Source organism: Martes martes (assembly GCF_963455335.1).
Source record: "Martes martes genome assembly, chromosome: 16".
In the NCBI taxonomy this organism is placed as follows: domain Eukaryota; kingdom Metazoa; phylum Chordata; class Mammalia; order Carnivora; family Mustelidae; genus Martes; species Martes martes.
Window position 1 is genome coordinate 28,678,828 of NC_137904.1, and position 15,533 is coordinate 28,694,360.

Here is a 15,533-nt window from a genome sequence, read left to right on the forward strand (position 1 = left end):
ATAAACCTATAGAATATACAACACCAAGAGTAAATTCTGATGTAAATGGGGACTCTGGATGATAATGAGGTGTCAATGCAGGTTCATCAGTTGTAACAAATGTACCACTCTCATGAGGGATGTTGTTAATGGGAGAGACTATACATGAGTTGGAGCAGGAGATATATGGGAAATTTGACTTTCTACTCAATTCTGCTGCAAACCTATAACTGCTCTCTAAAACAAAGTCTAATATAAAAAAATCTTATTCCAAATCTTATAATTAGTGGAGAAACTTTAAGACTGAAGGTGTTTAGAGAGAAGGAGGGGAAGGCTAGTCATTGGTTGCCAAGAACTCTAAGGAGCATTTTCTTTAATTATGGACCACGATCTGACTCAGCATTATAGGCCCAGAAACTCATCTTAAACAGGACCCCACAAATAATCAGGCTCAGAGATGCTAATTCACCCTTTCTAAACTTCTAACAGACTGAAGTAGACATATTATGGCACTGTGGTAGGCAGAATTTCAAAGATGCACCCCTCTAACTCCAAGATTCCTGTCCCCTGATTATTCGATCAAATAGTAACTAGATATTACTGTGAGGGGACGCTGCTGATGGGATAAGGCACTAATCAGCTGATCTTAAAACAGGGATAGCAGCCTAGATTAATTTGGGTGGGTCCAATAAAATTACACAAGGCTTTAAAAGTAGAAAAGGGAGGTAAGAGAGGGGAATTTGGCTGGCTTAGTCAGAAAAACATGTGACTCTTGATCTCAGAGTCATGAGTTTGAGCCCCATGCTGGGTGTAGAGATTACTTAAATAAAATCTCCTTTACTTTTTAAAAGATTATTTATTTATTTGACACAGAGAGAGAGAGAGCACAAGTAGGCAGAGTGGTATGCAGAGGGAGAGGGAGAAGCAGGCTTCCCACTGAGCTGACAGCCTGATGCAGGGCTTGATCCCAGGACCCTGGGATCATGACCCGAGCCACAAGCAGACACTTAACCAACTGAGCCACCCAGGGACTCCAATAAAATTTCCTTTAAAGAAGAAAGGGGGCACTTGAATAGCTCAGTCAGTTAAGTGTCTGCCTTTGGCTCAGGTTGTGGTCTCTGGGTCCTGGGATCAAGCCTCAGCAGGGAGCCTGCTTCTCCCTCTCACTCTGCCCGCCGCTCCCCTGCTTGTGCTCTATCAAATCAATGAATAGTCTTTGAAAAAGTAAGGAAGAGGAAAGGAGGCAGGAGATTCAGCACAAAGGAAGCAGGAGAGATCAGAAAGACTCCAGGCATTTTTCGTCAATCACCCTCAAGAACTCCTGATCCCTGCTAGCTTTAAGGATGAAGAAAGGAGGTCTCTAGAGGTTGAGAGCAAGCCCTGGCCATCAGCCAATAAAGGAAGAGTGGCATCAGTCCTACAACTTCAAGGTAGGGAATTCTGTCAACAACCTGAATGAGAACAGAAGCAGACTGGAATCAGACTCTCTCCCAGGACCTCTAGATAAAAGCCCAGGCAGGCAACACCTTCATTTTTGACATTATGGGACCTGCAGCAAAGCAGGTAAGCCTAATGGTCTTCTGACCTACAGAATTGTGAGACGATAAATCTGTGTAATCTTACGCTACTTAATTTTTGATAATTTGTTATGGGAGCAACAGAAAACTAACACAAGTATAAGTGGATTAATTCACAATGTGAAATTATTACTGTTAAAATGCCCAGCCAGTATTTTTTCCTGAAAAAACAAAAAACAAAAAACAAACTGAATGGGAGGCCAAATGTAAGAAAATTACTTGGTGCCTTATTATTTTCTGTAACCGACAAAACTATCTTTTTTTTTTTTTTTAAAGATTTTATTTATTTATTTGACAGACAGAGATCACAAGTAGGCAGAAGAGACAGGCAGAGAGAGGGTAAAGCAGGCTCCCCGCTGAGCAGAGAGCCTGACTCGGGGCTCAATCCCAGGACCCTGAGATCATGACCCAAGCCGAAGGCAGAGGCTTAACCCACTGAGCCACCCAGGCGCCCCCAAAACTATCTTTTAAGAAGATATATACACCTGCCAAGCAGACCAGATATTCATTTTGGCTTATTAAAGTGCCCATTCGGGATGTCTGGGTGGCTCAGTCAGTTAAGCGTCTGCCTTTGGCTCAGGTCATGGTCTCAGGGTCCTGGGAGTCCCACATTGGGCTCCCTGCTCGATGGGGATCCTGCTTCTCCCTTTCCCCACCCGCCTCTCCCCTGCCTCTCCTCCTGGTCTCTCTCACTCTCTCAAATAAATAAAATCTTTAAATAAATAAATAAAGTGCCCATTCCTCTGACTAGAGCTTGGAAGGGCTACTACCAACACCTGCCTCTCATTCCTTCTTTAGAGGCGGCAGTACAATCAGTCAGGTTCCAGTCAAGTCTTATTCTGGCCTATAAGCCAGTCTGTCATATCCTTCACTCAATGTCATTTTATAACTTCACCCTCAGAGGGTAACTAATTTCCCCAAAGCAGGAGGAGGGAGTGCCAGATGTAAACTTCACCATTGCCCACATGAACCACATAATAATATCATTAGCCAAAACACAGCAACAACACATTTACTCTATGTTTATCAGTGAACCTAAAATGCAGTGTACCTCTTATCATTATATCAGTAAATTTCAACAAGTACTTTTTTTTTAACCTTTAAATTTTTTTAAAGGAAACTCTACCCCCAACATGGGGATTGAACTCACAACCCCAAAGTCAAGAATCACATACTCTACTGACTGAACCAGCCAGGCACCCCTCAATAAGTACTTTCAAATTCCTTCTGAGTTTGAAATAAAAATCTGAGTATATAAAATCATTTTTGGACTTAATGACTTAGTAGGTCCATAAAACCCTAAAACACTTACTAGGAACTGATTACCTAATTCAGAAGAGGAAGAAAGAAAAGGGAAGGAGATACTTGGAGATGAAGAAAAAGATATTCCCAATACAATACTTGACAAATGAATGGAAATTCCCTGCAACTTCACCATTACCATGATCTCGTAAGTGTGATCACTTTGATGTTTCTTGTACTCAAATCCTCGAGTGAAACACTGGAAAAGAAAGGAAAAGTAAGTTACCAAAAAGCTACTTTCTGAAACGCTTTCTTATAGGATGAAAGATGGTTTGGAGGTACTCTACTCTTAGGATGAGTTTTTAAGAATTCATTTAATCTTGTCTGCAGCCACAAGAGGATGGTTACATACCTGATCACAGCTCTTCAGTGGCCCTCACAGAGGAAAAAATAATCTGAAAAACTGACTTTTTCCTAGGATATCTCTTTTGATAAGAGCATAAGCCTTGGGGCGCCTGGGTGGCTCAGTGGGTTAAAGCCTCTGCCTTCAGCTCGGGTCGTGATCCCAGGGTCCTGGGATCGAGCCCCACATTCGGCTCTCTGCTCGATGGGGAGCCTGCTTCCTCCTCTCTCCCTGCCTGCTTCTCTGCCTACTTGTGATCTCTGTCAAATAAATAAATAAAATCTTAAAAAAAAAAAAAAGAGCATAAGCTCTGGAATCAGACTAAGAGTAAATTTGAAACCTGGTTCCAAACTTAAAGTATTTAGGCAAATCTAAGACATATATTTTTTCATATTTTATAAACTCTAAAATGAGGATTCATCTTATAATACAAAGGATATTACAATTTCCATCAGCCATTTATCATTTCTAAAACTGGGATGCTTCTTATAATCAATAGCATCTTGGATCCAATAAAATATGGTATTTGCTCTGTGACCTTGAGCAAATTACTTAAACTCTTTGCCTGAGTTTTCTCTATAAAATGGGGATGCTAATCATACCTACTTCATAGGGTTATAGTGATGAACTAAAGGTTAATTTACGCAAATTACTCAAAAGAGTGCTCGACAACAAAGTTAGCACTTGTAATTAGTATTATTACTATCATCATCCACAGAATGACTTGTTCCCTTGTCACCTGCCCAAAGATCACTCTTCAATAACAGTGTCATTGGTGCTATCAAAAGGAATAATCCTCCAATTCTGTTTCCCGGAGTCCCAATACTTTATTTTTATTTTTTAAAAAGGTTTTTATTTATTTATTTGACAGAGAGTGAGAGAGCACAAGCAGGGGGAGTGGGAGAGGGAGAAGCAGGCTGCTCGCTGAGCAGGGAGCCTTATGTAGGGCTCAATCCCAGGGTTCTGAGATCATGACCCAAACCAAAGGCAGACACCCAACCAACTGAGACAACCAGCAGTCCCTTTGGTCTCAATACTTTAAATCTCGTGGTAAAAGCAATGTTGAGCATTAAGCTGGTATAGAGATGTAGAATATTCAACAGTCTATGTCATCTAACTGCTCTGTTCCCCAACTTTTCACTGGTGAACTGTGTAATGGAAAAGTTACCTGTAAGCACAGGAAAAAAGGAGGCGGCCCACATTCAGCACACTTGATATAAGGCTCCATGAGGTAGGAGGAGCAGCCTCGGCAAGGTGGCTTATCAGAGGGATCATCTAGAACAGAAAGAAAAACATGTTATGATTACCAAAGGGTAAGAAGGTGAAAATCTGCAAATAACTACATAGGTGGTGAGCTCTGCAGAAGACAGCTTGTCTTGGAGACAAGATGAGCTCATTCTAAATAAGAAAAAACAAAAATTACGTTTCTTTTTCTTTCAAGGCAGCTTTGTTCCTTCCTATAGTAGGATCTACTACTATAAACGGCATTTAGGTAGATAGGACCCCTGCAGAGAAATTTACAAACATAAGCTTTCCCTCCTAGTTATTTTTCCAGGAGAGAAAATGTCACATACTTACACAACACACACATATATTTTTAGGTAAAGCAAATGTGACAAATGTTAATGATTGTTGAATGTAGGTAGTGGCCAACTGTACTGTTCTTTTGACTTTTCTGTAAGTTTGCAAATTTTCATAATAAAAAGTTGGGGTGAAAAACTCCTTTAAGTATCTGTTTGCAATATACTACTATATATCTGAGTTGAGACTTAAACCCAGGAAAGCTCCCTTTCTCTCCTGGTAAGTAGAGAGTTTAGCTCACCTTCCTATAGTTTCAATGATTGTTATTGTATTGTCTCGAAAATTTTAAGGCAAGAAGTAAAATCTAAATTGTCTAAAGTGATTAAGAAAAAAAAAAAAAAAAAGCAGATACTGTGTGTCCCTGGTTGCCCTAAACTCTGCCTCTCTAGAGCCAAGGCAACTTAGAGAAGTTGCTCAGGAGGAGTTAGGCTCCTGAACAGCAGGAGTCTTAGAAAACACAGGCTTTGAAGGTAGATGAAAATTTAATCTGCTTGGCCTGAGGCAGGATTTCTCACATTCTGTAATAGCACTTTCCTTCCTAAAGCCCAAGAAACACTCTTCAAGGCACCTTTCCCTCCTTCAAGTGATGATTATTGTTCTTTTCATTTGTTTCCTTTTTTAAAAATTTCTTTTCATTTGTTTCTAAATGAAGACCTGGAGGAAGACAACAGGGGAAAGAAACATAATCCTGGCAATAGCTTCAAAATAAGTATATAGAACAGCAACTACCCCGCTTCTCCCATTTTAAATTTTAACATGGAAGAACAATGTTGTTTTAAATTAAATGCCAGATGACAATTTTTACCAAATTACCTTCTTCCTTACATCCTTTTAATGATATAACCTGTTTTTCTTTCCTCAAGGAAAAAAAATCCATCACTGACCAAAGCAAAGAGCTTTTAAACCCTTACATCAAGAACTAATTATTTTGTAAAAGTAACCCAATTTAGGGGCACCTGGGTGGCTCAGTGGGTTAAAGCCGCTGCCTTTGGCTCAGGTCATGATCCCAGCGTCCTGGGATCAAGCCCCACATCGGGCTCTCTGCTCAGCAGGGAGCCTGCTTCCTCCTCTCTCTCTGCCTGCCTCTCTGCCTACTTGTGATCTGTGTGTCAAATAAATAAATAAAATCTTTAAAAAAAAAAAAAAAGTAACCCAATTTATAGTTTTAAAACTTTTAGACAACAAAAGCATAAAGTCATCCTTATTAATGTTTTGAGTTCCAGCCTTTCTTCAATGGATGCGTGTGTATATATTTTAACAAAAGTGATACTATACACGATGTTTTGTAGGCTTTTTCACTTGATGATATACTGTCAATATCCTTCATGACCTTACGTGTACATCTTCCTTGTTCCTTTTAATGTATGAATAATATTCCATTGTACCCATCAGCTAACCTAATAGTTTTCGACTGTCCCCTAGGAAGGCATTTTGGAAATCTGAGGAAATGCTTTTTTTGTTGCCACAAGTACTAGAGAGTACTACTGGCATTTAGCAGTAGTACTGGTAGGTGAGGACCAGGGATGCTAGATGCCCTACATGGCTCAAGACATTCCTACACAATGGGGAGCCTGGGTGGCTCAGTGGGTTAAAGCCTCTGCCTTCGGCTCAGGTCATGATCTCAGGGTCCTGGGATCCAGCCCCGCATTGGGCTCTCTGCTCAGTGGGGAGCCCGCTTCCCCCTCTTTCTCTGCCTGCCTCTCTGCCTATTTGTGCTGTCAAATAAATAAATAAAATCTTAAAAAAAAAAAAAAAGACATTCCTACATAACAAAGAAGTAACCCATGTCCTGTACAACTTTCAAATATCCTACCAGACATTCAAAGTTGGTGAGAAACCTGTTCATAATTACATGACCTAGAACCCAATTCCATGTTACCTATAAAACAAAATGTTTTTAAATATTTTTTTTTTTTTTTTTTTTTTTTTTAATTTATTTATTTGACAGACAGATCACAAGTAGGCAGAGAGGCAGGCAGAGAGAGAAGGGAGGAAGCAGGCTCCCTGTTGAGCAGAGAGCCCGATGCGGGGCTCGATCCCAGGACCCTGGGATCATGACCTGAGCCGAAGGCAGCGGCTTTAACCCACTGAGCCACCCAGGTGCCCCAAAACAAAATGTTTTTGACAGTTTTAATATATATTGAATTTTCCAGGAAGGCAACTGCATCTACTTCCACAGGAGATTATATCTTGTTTTGTTCAGAACTTTACCAAGAGTTATTCAAGCTTGTGGGATTTCTGAGTCACCAATACAACACACATGAATCACTGTACTTTTGTAGTTGTAAGATTCACAGTGATTCAACATATGGGTGCAAGCATCTGACTACTTAAGTCATTATGTCTTCTACTGAAATCGTGTCTAAACATATTGAGATACATATTACTTTATAATAAATTACATTAGTTCATTATTCTCTTTTGTTTATCCTTTGTATTATAGTTAGGGCATTATTATTTCTGTTTCTCTGACATCACAGGCATAGATGTGTTATATTATCTAGGCATTTTATTTCCAAAGAGTAAATGGGCTCTAAAAATATTATAAAAGGAAAACATGGGGTCTTGTATGGTTGAGAACAACTAATCAAATCTGTTTTCTACTGGTGGGCTTTTATGTTGTTTCTAATTTTTCACTATTATGAAAAATGCTGTTGTGTTCCTTAGAATATGTATTTTTCTAGAACTAGAACTGTTGAACATACATATTGATACACACAGCCAAATTATCCTTCACAAAGATATTCTAGAACTCTTCTATAACCTAAGAGTAAGGAAAGGCTTTTTAAAAAATCATCATTCAAAATCTAAAGGCAATGAAAAATTAATAAATTTGATTACACAACACAAAAAACTTCCTTGGCAAAAAACACCATATGCAAGATAAAAGGGCAAATAAGCTATAAGAAAATATTTGAAAGCACATTACAGATAAAGGGCTAAAGTTCCCAATATACAATGATAAAAACTTAAAAACTGAGGGGAGAAAAAAGGAACAAAAATCCTATTGCAAAAGAAATGAAGAGATAATTAGAAAAAAAGAGAAAGACAAAAAAATGGCCCTTAAACATATGAAAAGACACTCAACTTCACTCATAAGAGTTATACAGAGATATAACTTCTCACCCATCAGACTGGCAAAAACTCCAAGTCTTAATAATACTTTTTTAGTAAGAATGTAGAGAAACAGGCATTCTCATATACTGCTGATGGGAATGCATTAGAATATTATCTGGCATTAAAAAAGACTACCTAGATATATTTAAGCCCTGGAGGGTAGTTGAACAAACTATGGCGTACCCCCACAATGGAGTACTACGCAATTATTTAAAAAAAAAAAAAAAAAAAAAGGAATGAGAACAACCTTTACAAACTAAAACAGTATTTCCAGAAGATTCTATTAAGTGAAAAAAAAATTTTTTTTCAAAAAAAAGCACACATAGCATGCTATCTTTCCTGTACAAAATGGGGGAAAAAACCCCAAACATGTGTGTCCGATTATCTTTGCAAAAAGAAATACAGGACAGTTAAACTAGAGAACAATGAAGTTGGATTGTTTGGGGGAGAGGGAATGGTTTGGGGGAGAGGGAATGGAATGGAGTGAAAGAGACATAGGAAGGAGTAACAATTCTCCAAATATATATTTTGCTACAGTTTTGGCTTTTGGAAGTGTAGTTATGTTCCTTGAATTTAAAAAATTGAATTAGTAAATATAGAAAGGGAAAACTGAAAGCAGTATGAACAGATGAACCTAAGAGTATTTCAAAAGAATACTATAACCACACTAAAAAGGAAAAAAAAATCTAAACAGCTTATGGACATTTAACAATATAACTTCAGTCTTCGATGATGCTAACAAATCCTGAACTTGTTGAAGGAGGTCTGTTTCATGTAGTGGTATGTGAAAAGCAACTCTGACACAATTTTGGATGTATTAGAAGACTGTGCTGATGTTGGGTGCCAAGGTTCTCACCAAGGAAAAGACACACAAATAAGGAATGGGGCAAAACAAGAAAAAAGCTTATGAAGATGAACTGGAGTTATCAATGGGAACTCACAATTTCTTAAAAGTGTATGTATGGGTAAATATGTATGTATGTTAGTGTATATGCACATAGCATATATCACAGATATTTCACAGCTCTGTAGGTCTAAGAGCCAAGTTACAAAACAAGCTAGTAGCAACGACCAGATCTTGGTCTCTAATATCAGTCCTCATGAAAATGAACCAGGGCAGGGCGCCTGGATGCCTCAGTTGGGTAAGCATCTGACTTTGGCTTGCTTGGTGATCCCGGGGTCCTAGGACTGAGCCCTGCATCAGACTCTCTACTCAGCAGGGAGCCTGCTTCTCCCTCTCCCTCTGCCTGCAGCTCCCCCTATCCCCTATTTGTGTGCTCTCTCTGTCAAATAAATAAAAATCTAAAAAAAAAAAAAAAAAGGAACCAGGGCTCCTCAGGGGGGTGGCTGATTTCAGGGCTGGGGCAAGGAAGATAAGAGATGCACCCAGAACATGTGGCCAAAAGGTAAGGAGATGCTCAAAAAAGTGATGGGTGTTATTAAGGACATAGGAGCCAGAATAAAGGAGATACAGAGGTCAAACTGGAACAATCTGAGAACCAAAATAAGTATGATAATGAATTATAAACCCTTGAAAAAATAGGAATTCGCATGTCCACGCTTACAATAAATACATCAATGAAATAAGGGAGACAGGTCTCTTGATTATATAATCAAGAAATTATATAATATGTATTATATATATTACACGTAATACATATAGCTGTATAACATATGTAATTCTGTAAGTGCTAAGCAGCAAATGTGGAAAGTGCTGGATTTGAAAAAAAATCATTTTGCATGACAGTAAAGATTAGATTAAGGAAAAATCATAATGGATATTAAATCCAGGGAGAAATTTTGATGAGGAATGCGATACTTTATGGCCTGAAAGTGTATCCTTATGGGTTATTATACCCAAGGGAAAAATACAAATTATACAGTGAAGAACTCAAAGAGACACTGTAACTGGGTTTTCAAAATGATTATCACCAACGAGGTGTAGAACAAGACCAAACAAACCTCAATAAAACAACAAAAAAACAAGAAACCTCAATTTAAAAAAGGGGGAGAGAGGAAGAGCCTGTCTTCTTCCAAAGTGTGAATGTCACTAAAGACAAAGGCTGTGGAAATGTTTCAGTTTAAAGGAGGCTAAAGAGGGCGCCTGGGTGGCTCAGTTGGTTTAAAGCCGCTGCCTTCGGCTCAAGTCGTCCTGCATCAGGCTCCCAGCTCTGCAGGGTGTCTGCTTCTCCTTCTGACCTTCTCTCTTCTCGTGCGCTCGCTCTCTCTCTCTCTCAAATAAATAAATAAATAAATAAAATCTTAAAAAAAAAAAAAGGAGACTAAAGAAACACAGGAACTTAAGGTAAGACCTGACTCCTGACTGTGTCCTGTATTAAGAGGAAAAAAACACCATAAAGGGGGGCGCCTGGGTGGCTCAGTGGGTTAAAGCCTCTGCCTTTGGCTCAGGTCACCATCCCAGGGTCCTGGGATCGAGCCCCACATTGGGCTGTCTGCTCTGCAGGGAGCCTGCTTCCTCTTCTCTCTCTCTCTACCTGCCTCTCTGCCTACTTGTGATCTCTGTCTGTCAAATAAATAAATAAAATCTTAAAAAAAAAAAAAAAACACCATAAAGAACATTGTTGAGTCAGCTTACAAAACTGAATGAACTAGATGGCAGATCGGCTAAAACTATTTCATGGATGTTAAATTTACTAGTTGGTAACCCTACTGAAGTTAAAAAATAGAATATCCCTACTCTCAGGAAATAAACACTATAATGCTTAGGGGTAAAGGGCCATGATATATGTCCCTTACCATTAAAAGATTCTGGGGAAAAAAAGGGGGGTTATCCACATCTACTTACACATAAAAGAATATATAAATATGTATTATATACAGTATATATATTTACAGAGAAACAAAACACACAAATGGAGTAAGAAGTTAACAAAGGGCCTATGGGGATTTTTTGTATGATTCTTATTCTTCCAACTTTCTTGTAAATTTGAAATTATTTCCAAATAAAAAGTTTAAAAATAATTTATTTTTTTTTGGTATTTTAAAAAAGGGAATAGGAGTGGTTTCAGTTTACATTTTTAGCATCAGAAAAATTCGTTTAGGTTTTCTCCATGTGTAAAATGAGAGATTTGAACTAGATGTTTTGAAGACTTCATTCTGTCCTAACTTTGTATAGATAGGTATGATAAGAGAGTAAATATGAGGTTCTTCAAGAAAATTGCTGAAAAGGAAACAATACCCTAAAAAGTGGCTTTCTGTTTCTTCTCATTGCAACACTACTAACATCTAACAATAGAATTTATATTCCTGCCAAATCTCTTATCATCAGAAACAAAAAAAAGGCAGTGTATTTTTTTCTCCATAGCTATGGCTGCCTGAATTTATTTCACACACACAGCATAATTTTCTGCATTATTATTATAATACTGCGGTTCCCTCTTAGAGCACAAATTCCCCCTAAAAGGGAAGGGGTAGAGAAGCATGTCTTTTGTTCTACCACTGACTTAATTTTTTATCAAGGCATCTAAAATATGTTATTGGTTCTAAAGAGAAATCCAACTGCTTTCTTAAACTGTAGGTTAATCATATTATGCCTGAGCATAGTTTTCTTACAAGACCTAGGGTTATATGTTTGTGTCATGTGTTTAGTGGGCAATCAATTAAGTACTGGTTAATTTTATTTTGATTTGATATTCTTATTCCTTTAGGATCAGATTCGCAGGGCTTTAACTTCAAAGTGCTTATTTTTCTTCTTTGATTAACTTCCACTTGAGTTTGCTATTAATATTCAGCTGGGACTTGTTCCCACTATACTTACTGCTAAAGGAACCCAAACGGTCCATTCCCTAAAATTTGCAAACAGTCTTGTTTTGATCTTCCTCAATGCAGCGCTCCTTCAAGGAGATGTCAAAACTGGCCAACACATACACCAAAGTTTGATGACCCCTATGAACAAACAAAAGTGGTTTATGGATCAGAAAATAATTCAAAGGGACAAGATGCAGAGAAGACAATGCAACGTATTCAGTGCTACCACATCCTAGTTTTGTAATGCTAAGCAAATTATTTTATCTTTTTAAAAATTTTGTCTTAAGGGTTTTTTTTTTTTTTAATAATAATTCCCCCTGTAACTTTGGGAGGTGGACTTTTCAAAGATTTTATTTATTTATTTGACAGAGGGAGAGACAGAGAGCACAAGCAGGCAGAGAGGCAGGCAGAGGGAGAGAGAGAAGCAGGCTCCCCGCCGAGCAAGGAGCCCGATGCGGGGCTCGATCCCAGGACCCTGAGACCATGACCTGAGCCGAAGACAGCAGCCCAACCCACTGAGCCACCCAGGCGCCCCAAGGGTTTTTTTTTTTTTTAAGATGTACTTATTTTAAAGAGAGAGAGAGAGAGAGAAAGTGCATGTGAGAGCAGCAGGAGGGGCAGAGGGAGAGAGAAAATCTCAAGTAGACTCCCTACTGATCACAGAGCCCGACACAGGGCTTGATCCCAGGACCCCAAGATCATGACCTGAGCCCCAATCAAGAGTCAGACACTTCTGCCTTCGACTCAGGTCATGATCCCAGAGTCCCGGGATCAAGCCCTGCATCAGGCTCCCTGCTCCGCAGGAAGCCTGCTTCTCCCTCTCCCACTCCCCTTGCTGTGTTACCTCTTTCGCTGTGTCTCTCTCTGTCAAAAATAAATAAATAAATAAATAAAATCTTAAAAAGAAAAAAAAAAGTCAGACACTTAAATCAACTGAGTCACCCAGGTGCCCCTGTTTTATTTAAGTAATCTCTACACCCAATGTGGAGTTGGAACTCATGACTCTGAGATCAAGAGTTACACGCTCTTCTGACTGAGCCAGCTAGGCTCCCCAATTATTTTTGTCTTTATAAGCCTTGTGTCCCCCTCTGTAAAGTGGGGTGAGAAATAGTATCTATGTCCTTATTAAGATTAAATACCAAAATCCATATAAATAAGACACAGTGGCCCTCTATAAAGGCTACATACCTCTAATAAACAACTATTGTTTTTCTCTATGCATTATCACTTCTCTCCTTAACCCTCTTTCCCTTGAGAAACGGACTCACCTACATTTCATATGGTTCTGGTGGGTACTGTATACCTCACCCTTACAGCTAAAGTAGCCAGATTTCCTGTGAAAATCTTAAACTTGGGGCGCCTAGGTGGCTCAGTCGTTAAGCACATGCTTCCACTCAGGTCATGATCCCAGGGTCCTGGGATCGAGCCCCCCATCGGGCTCTCTGCTCAACGGGAAGCCTGCTTCTCCCTCTCCCACTCCCCCTGCTTATGTTCCCTCTCCCGCTGTGTCTCTGTCAAATAAATAAATTAAATATTTAAAAAAGTCTTTTTTTTTAAGACTTTATTTATTTGACAGAGAGAGATCACAAGCAGGCAAAGAGTCAGGCAGAGGGGGTGGGGGGGGAAGCAGGCTCCCCCTGCAAGCAGAGAACCCGATGTGGGGCTGGATCCCAGGACCCTGGATCTTGACCCAAGCCTAAGGCAGAGGCTTTAACCCACTGAGCCACCAAGGCGCCCCAATAAAAGAAAAATCTTAATCTTGTGTAAGACATACAAGGACAGAAGTCAATTGGAACCCAGTCATTCATTAATCAAAGAATTTGGTCCATGAGCTCTGGCTATTGAGATCATCCCCAAGGATGGCCCAACTGTTCGGATTTTTTCCCATTTCTTTATCTTTCTAATAATACTTTAATACGAATGACTTTCTATTACTAGAAACCAAGGAATCCTACTATGACAAACGTTTGGTCACTTACTCTTTGAACAAATACTTAATGTTTGAACAACAGTATAAAGTATTTTCTTGAAGGCAGAAATGAAGTCATACTTCACCCTAAGTCAAGAAAACATTTCTCCTTCTATGGTTCCACAGCTTCTTGGCTATCTCTTTTCTGGCATCCCATTCTACTTTGTGAGGATTACTTCTGAATGCATATTTTTTCCCATATCTAGACTAAATGAAAGCAGGGACTACTATCCAGTACACATCTGTGCGCTTCAAAGTGCCAAACACAGAGAAAGAACTCAGTAAAGAAAACGTAATGGACAAATGTTAGTTTTACAAAAGGTGAAATCATTCATCTTTAGTTCTCCTGGAGTGACTTCTACCTGGTACTCTGAGCTTGGGGTATAATTCATCCTTAAGGCTGTATGACATTCAGATAACATGGCTATCAATGAACTTGTCTTTTCTTAAGTGGGCTGGGATAGGAATGGGTCTTCCCCTGCTCTAGTCCCAGGAAAAGTTAGTCTCTGAAGAAAAATGGGTTTAGCAAAAGGTATTATGCGCTCTGTAATTTAAAAAAAAAAAAAAAAGGGCCAACATTCACTGAACTTTTCTCATATGCCAGGTACTCTGGTACCGCTCACTGTATGTGGATTATCTCTGAATCCTCACAACCTTCAGGCATGCTGCTTTTTTAAAGAAGAAGTGAAGCTCTGAAAGACTGCTACTTGCACATGTCTTAAAAGTAGTGAACAGCAGCGACACTTCAACAAAGGTTAAAAGAGATGGTTAAGGGGCGCCTGGGTGACTCCGTTGGTTAAGCAAATGCCTTCAGCTCAGGTCATGATCCCAGCCTCCTGGGATCGAGTCCCACGTCGGGTTCTCAGCTCCATGGGGAGTCTGCTTCTCCCCTCTCATGCTATCTCTCGTACTCTCTCTCAAATAAATAAAGAAAATCATTTTTTTTAAAAAAATGGTTAAGTAAAAAACGCATAAACATTCCATGTCATAAACACAATATTCCAATAAGCAGATTCTTCCTCTCCTTTCTTCTCACGAGAGACATTTCTGACACTGACATCCATGAAAGGATGGGTGGTAGCTCCAAATTAACATCTGCCAAATTCAGAGCCACTGGCAGGAGGAAGACAGGCATTCGCTGTGATGCAGGGGACAGGTGCAGGGTTTGGAGTTTTGCAGACAAAGCGGAGCTCCTCACCTCGTTCCTTAAGCTGTATGATCTTGGGAAAGTCATTTTACCTGAGTCTCAGTTCGGCCTCAGCTCCAAAACGGAGGTGAACTACCTAGTGTGCAAGGCCGACTTGAAAACTCGAAAAGTAACGTCGGTCAGGTGCAAGACACCAGGGCGTCTGTTCCCAGGGTAATTAGGCGCGCCACCGTAGAGACAGGAATCCCGGGGCTCGCGCCGCGAAGGGCCGCCCAGGGGGCGGGGCGCGCTAGGCACGCCGCCGGGCGGGACCGATGGGTCAGGCCGAGCCCGCGCCGCCCTCCCCCAAACGCGGCGTGGCCCAGGTCCGCCAGCCAGCCCGCCCCGTTTTCCCCGGAGCCGCCGGGGCCCGCAGTCCGCCCCCGTCGCCACCGCCCCTCGCCGTCCCCACCACCCCCTCAGCCGCTAGAGGGGCTCGCGCCCCGTCCCCACCCGCCCCACGGCGCCTCGTGCCTCACCTCGCCGCGTCCCCCTCCTCCGCGCCGAGGAGCCGCCAGCCGCGCGCGCCCCCGGACGTACGTGCTCGCTCTCGAGCGGCCCAGGCGCGAGCGCGCCGCCGCCCCTCCCCGGCCTTCGCGGTCCCGCACTGCCGCCCCCTCGGCCCTCGGCCCTCGGCCCGCGCCCCGGCCTCGCCGCGCGCCAGCCGCTGTTCTCTGGCGGAGGCCCGGGGGATAGGGCGGACGGAGCAGC

The 15,533-nt window shown here is 40.9% G+C and overlaps 1 protein-coding gene across 1 annotated transcript in view; it reads right to left on the minus strand.

Moving 5' to 3' along the window:
- Positions 1–15,352, minus strand: part of TADA2A (transcriptional adaptor 2A) — a 52,772-nt gene extending 37,420 nt beyond the window's left edge. Inside the window, exons 1-4 of the mRNA XM_080826412.1 lie at positions 15,302–15,352; positions 11,678–11,805; positions 4,370–4,476; positions 2,998–3,057 (exon numbers count right to left, since the gene is read on the minus strand). Of these exons, the coding sequence (XP_080682538.1) occupies positions 2,998–3,057; positions 4,370–4,476; positions 11,678–11,702 (192 nt within the window). The 5' untranslated portion in view covers positions 11,703–11,805; positions 15,302–15,352. The remainder of the gene's footprint in view (positions 1–2,997; positions 3,058–4,369; positions 4,477–11,677; positions 11,806–15,301) is intronic.
- Positions 15,353–15,533: the final 181 nt, after the last annotated feature.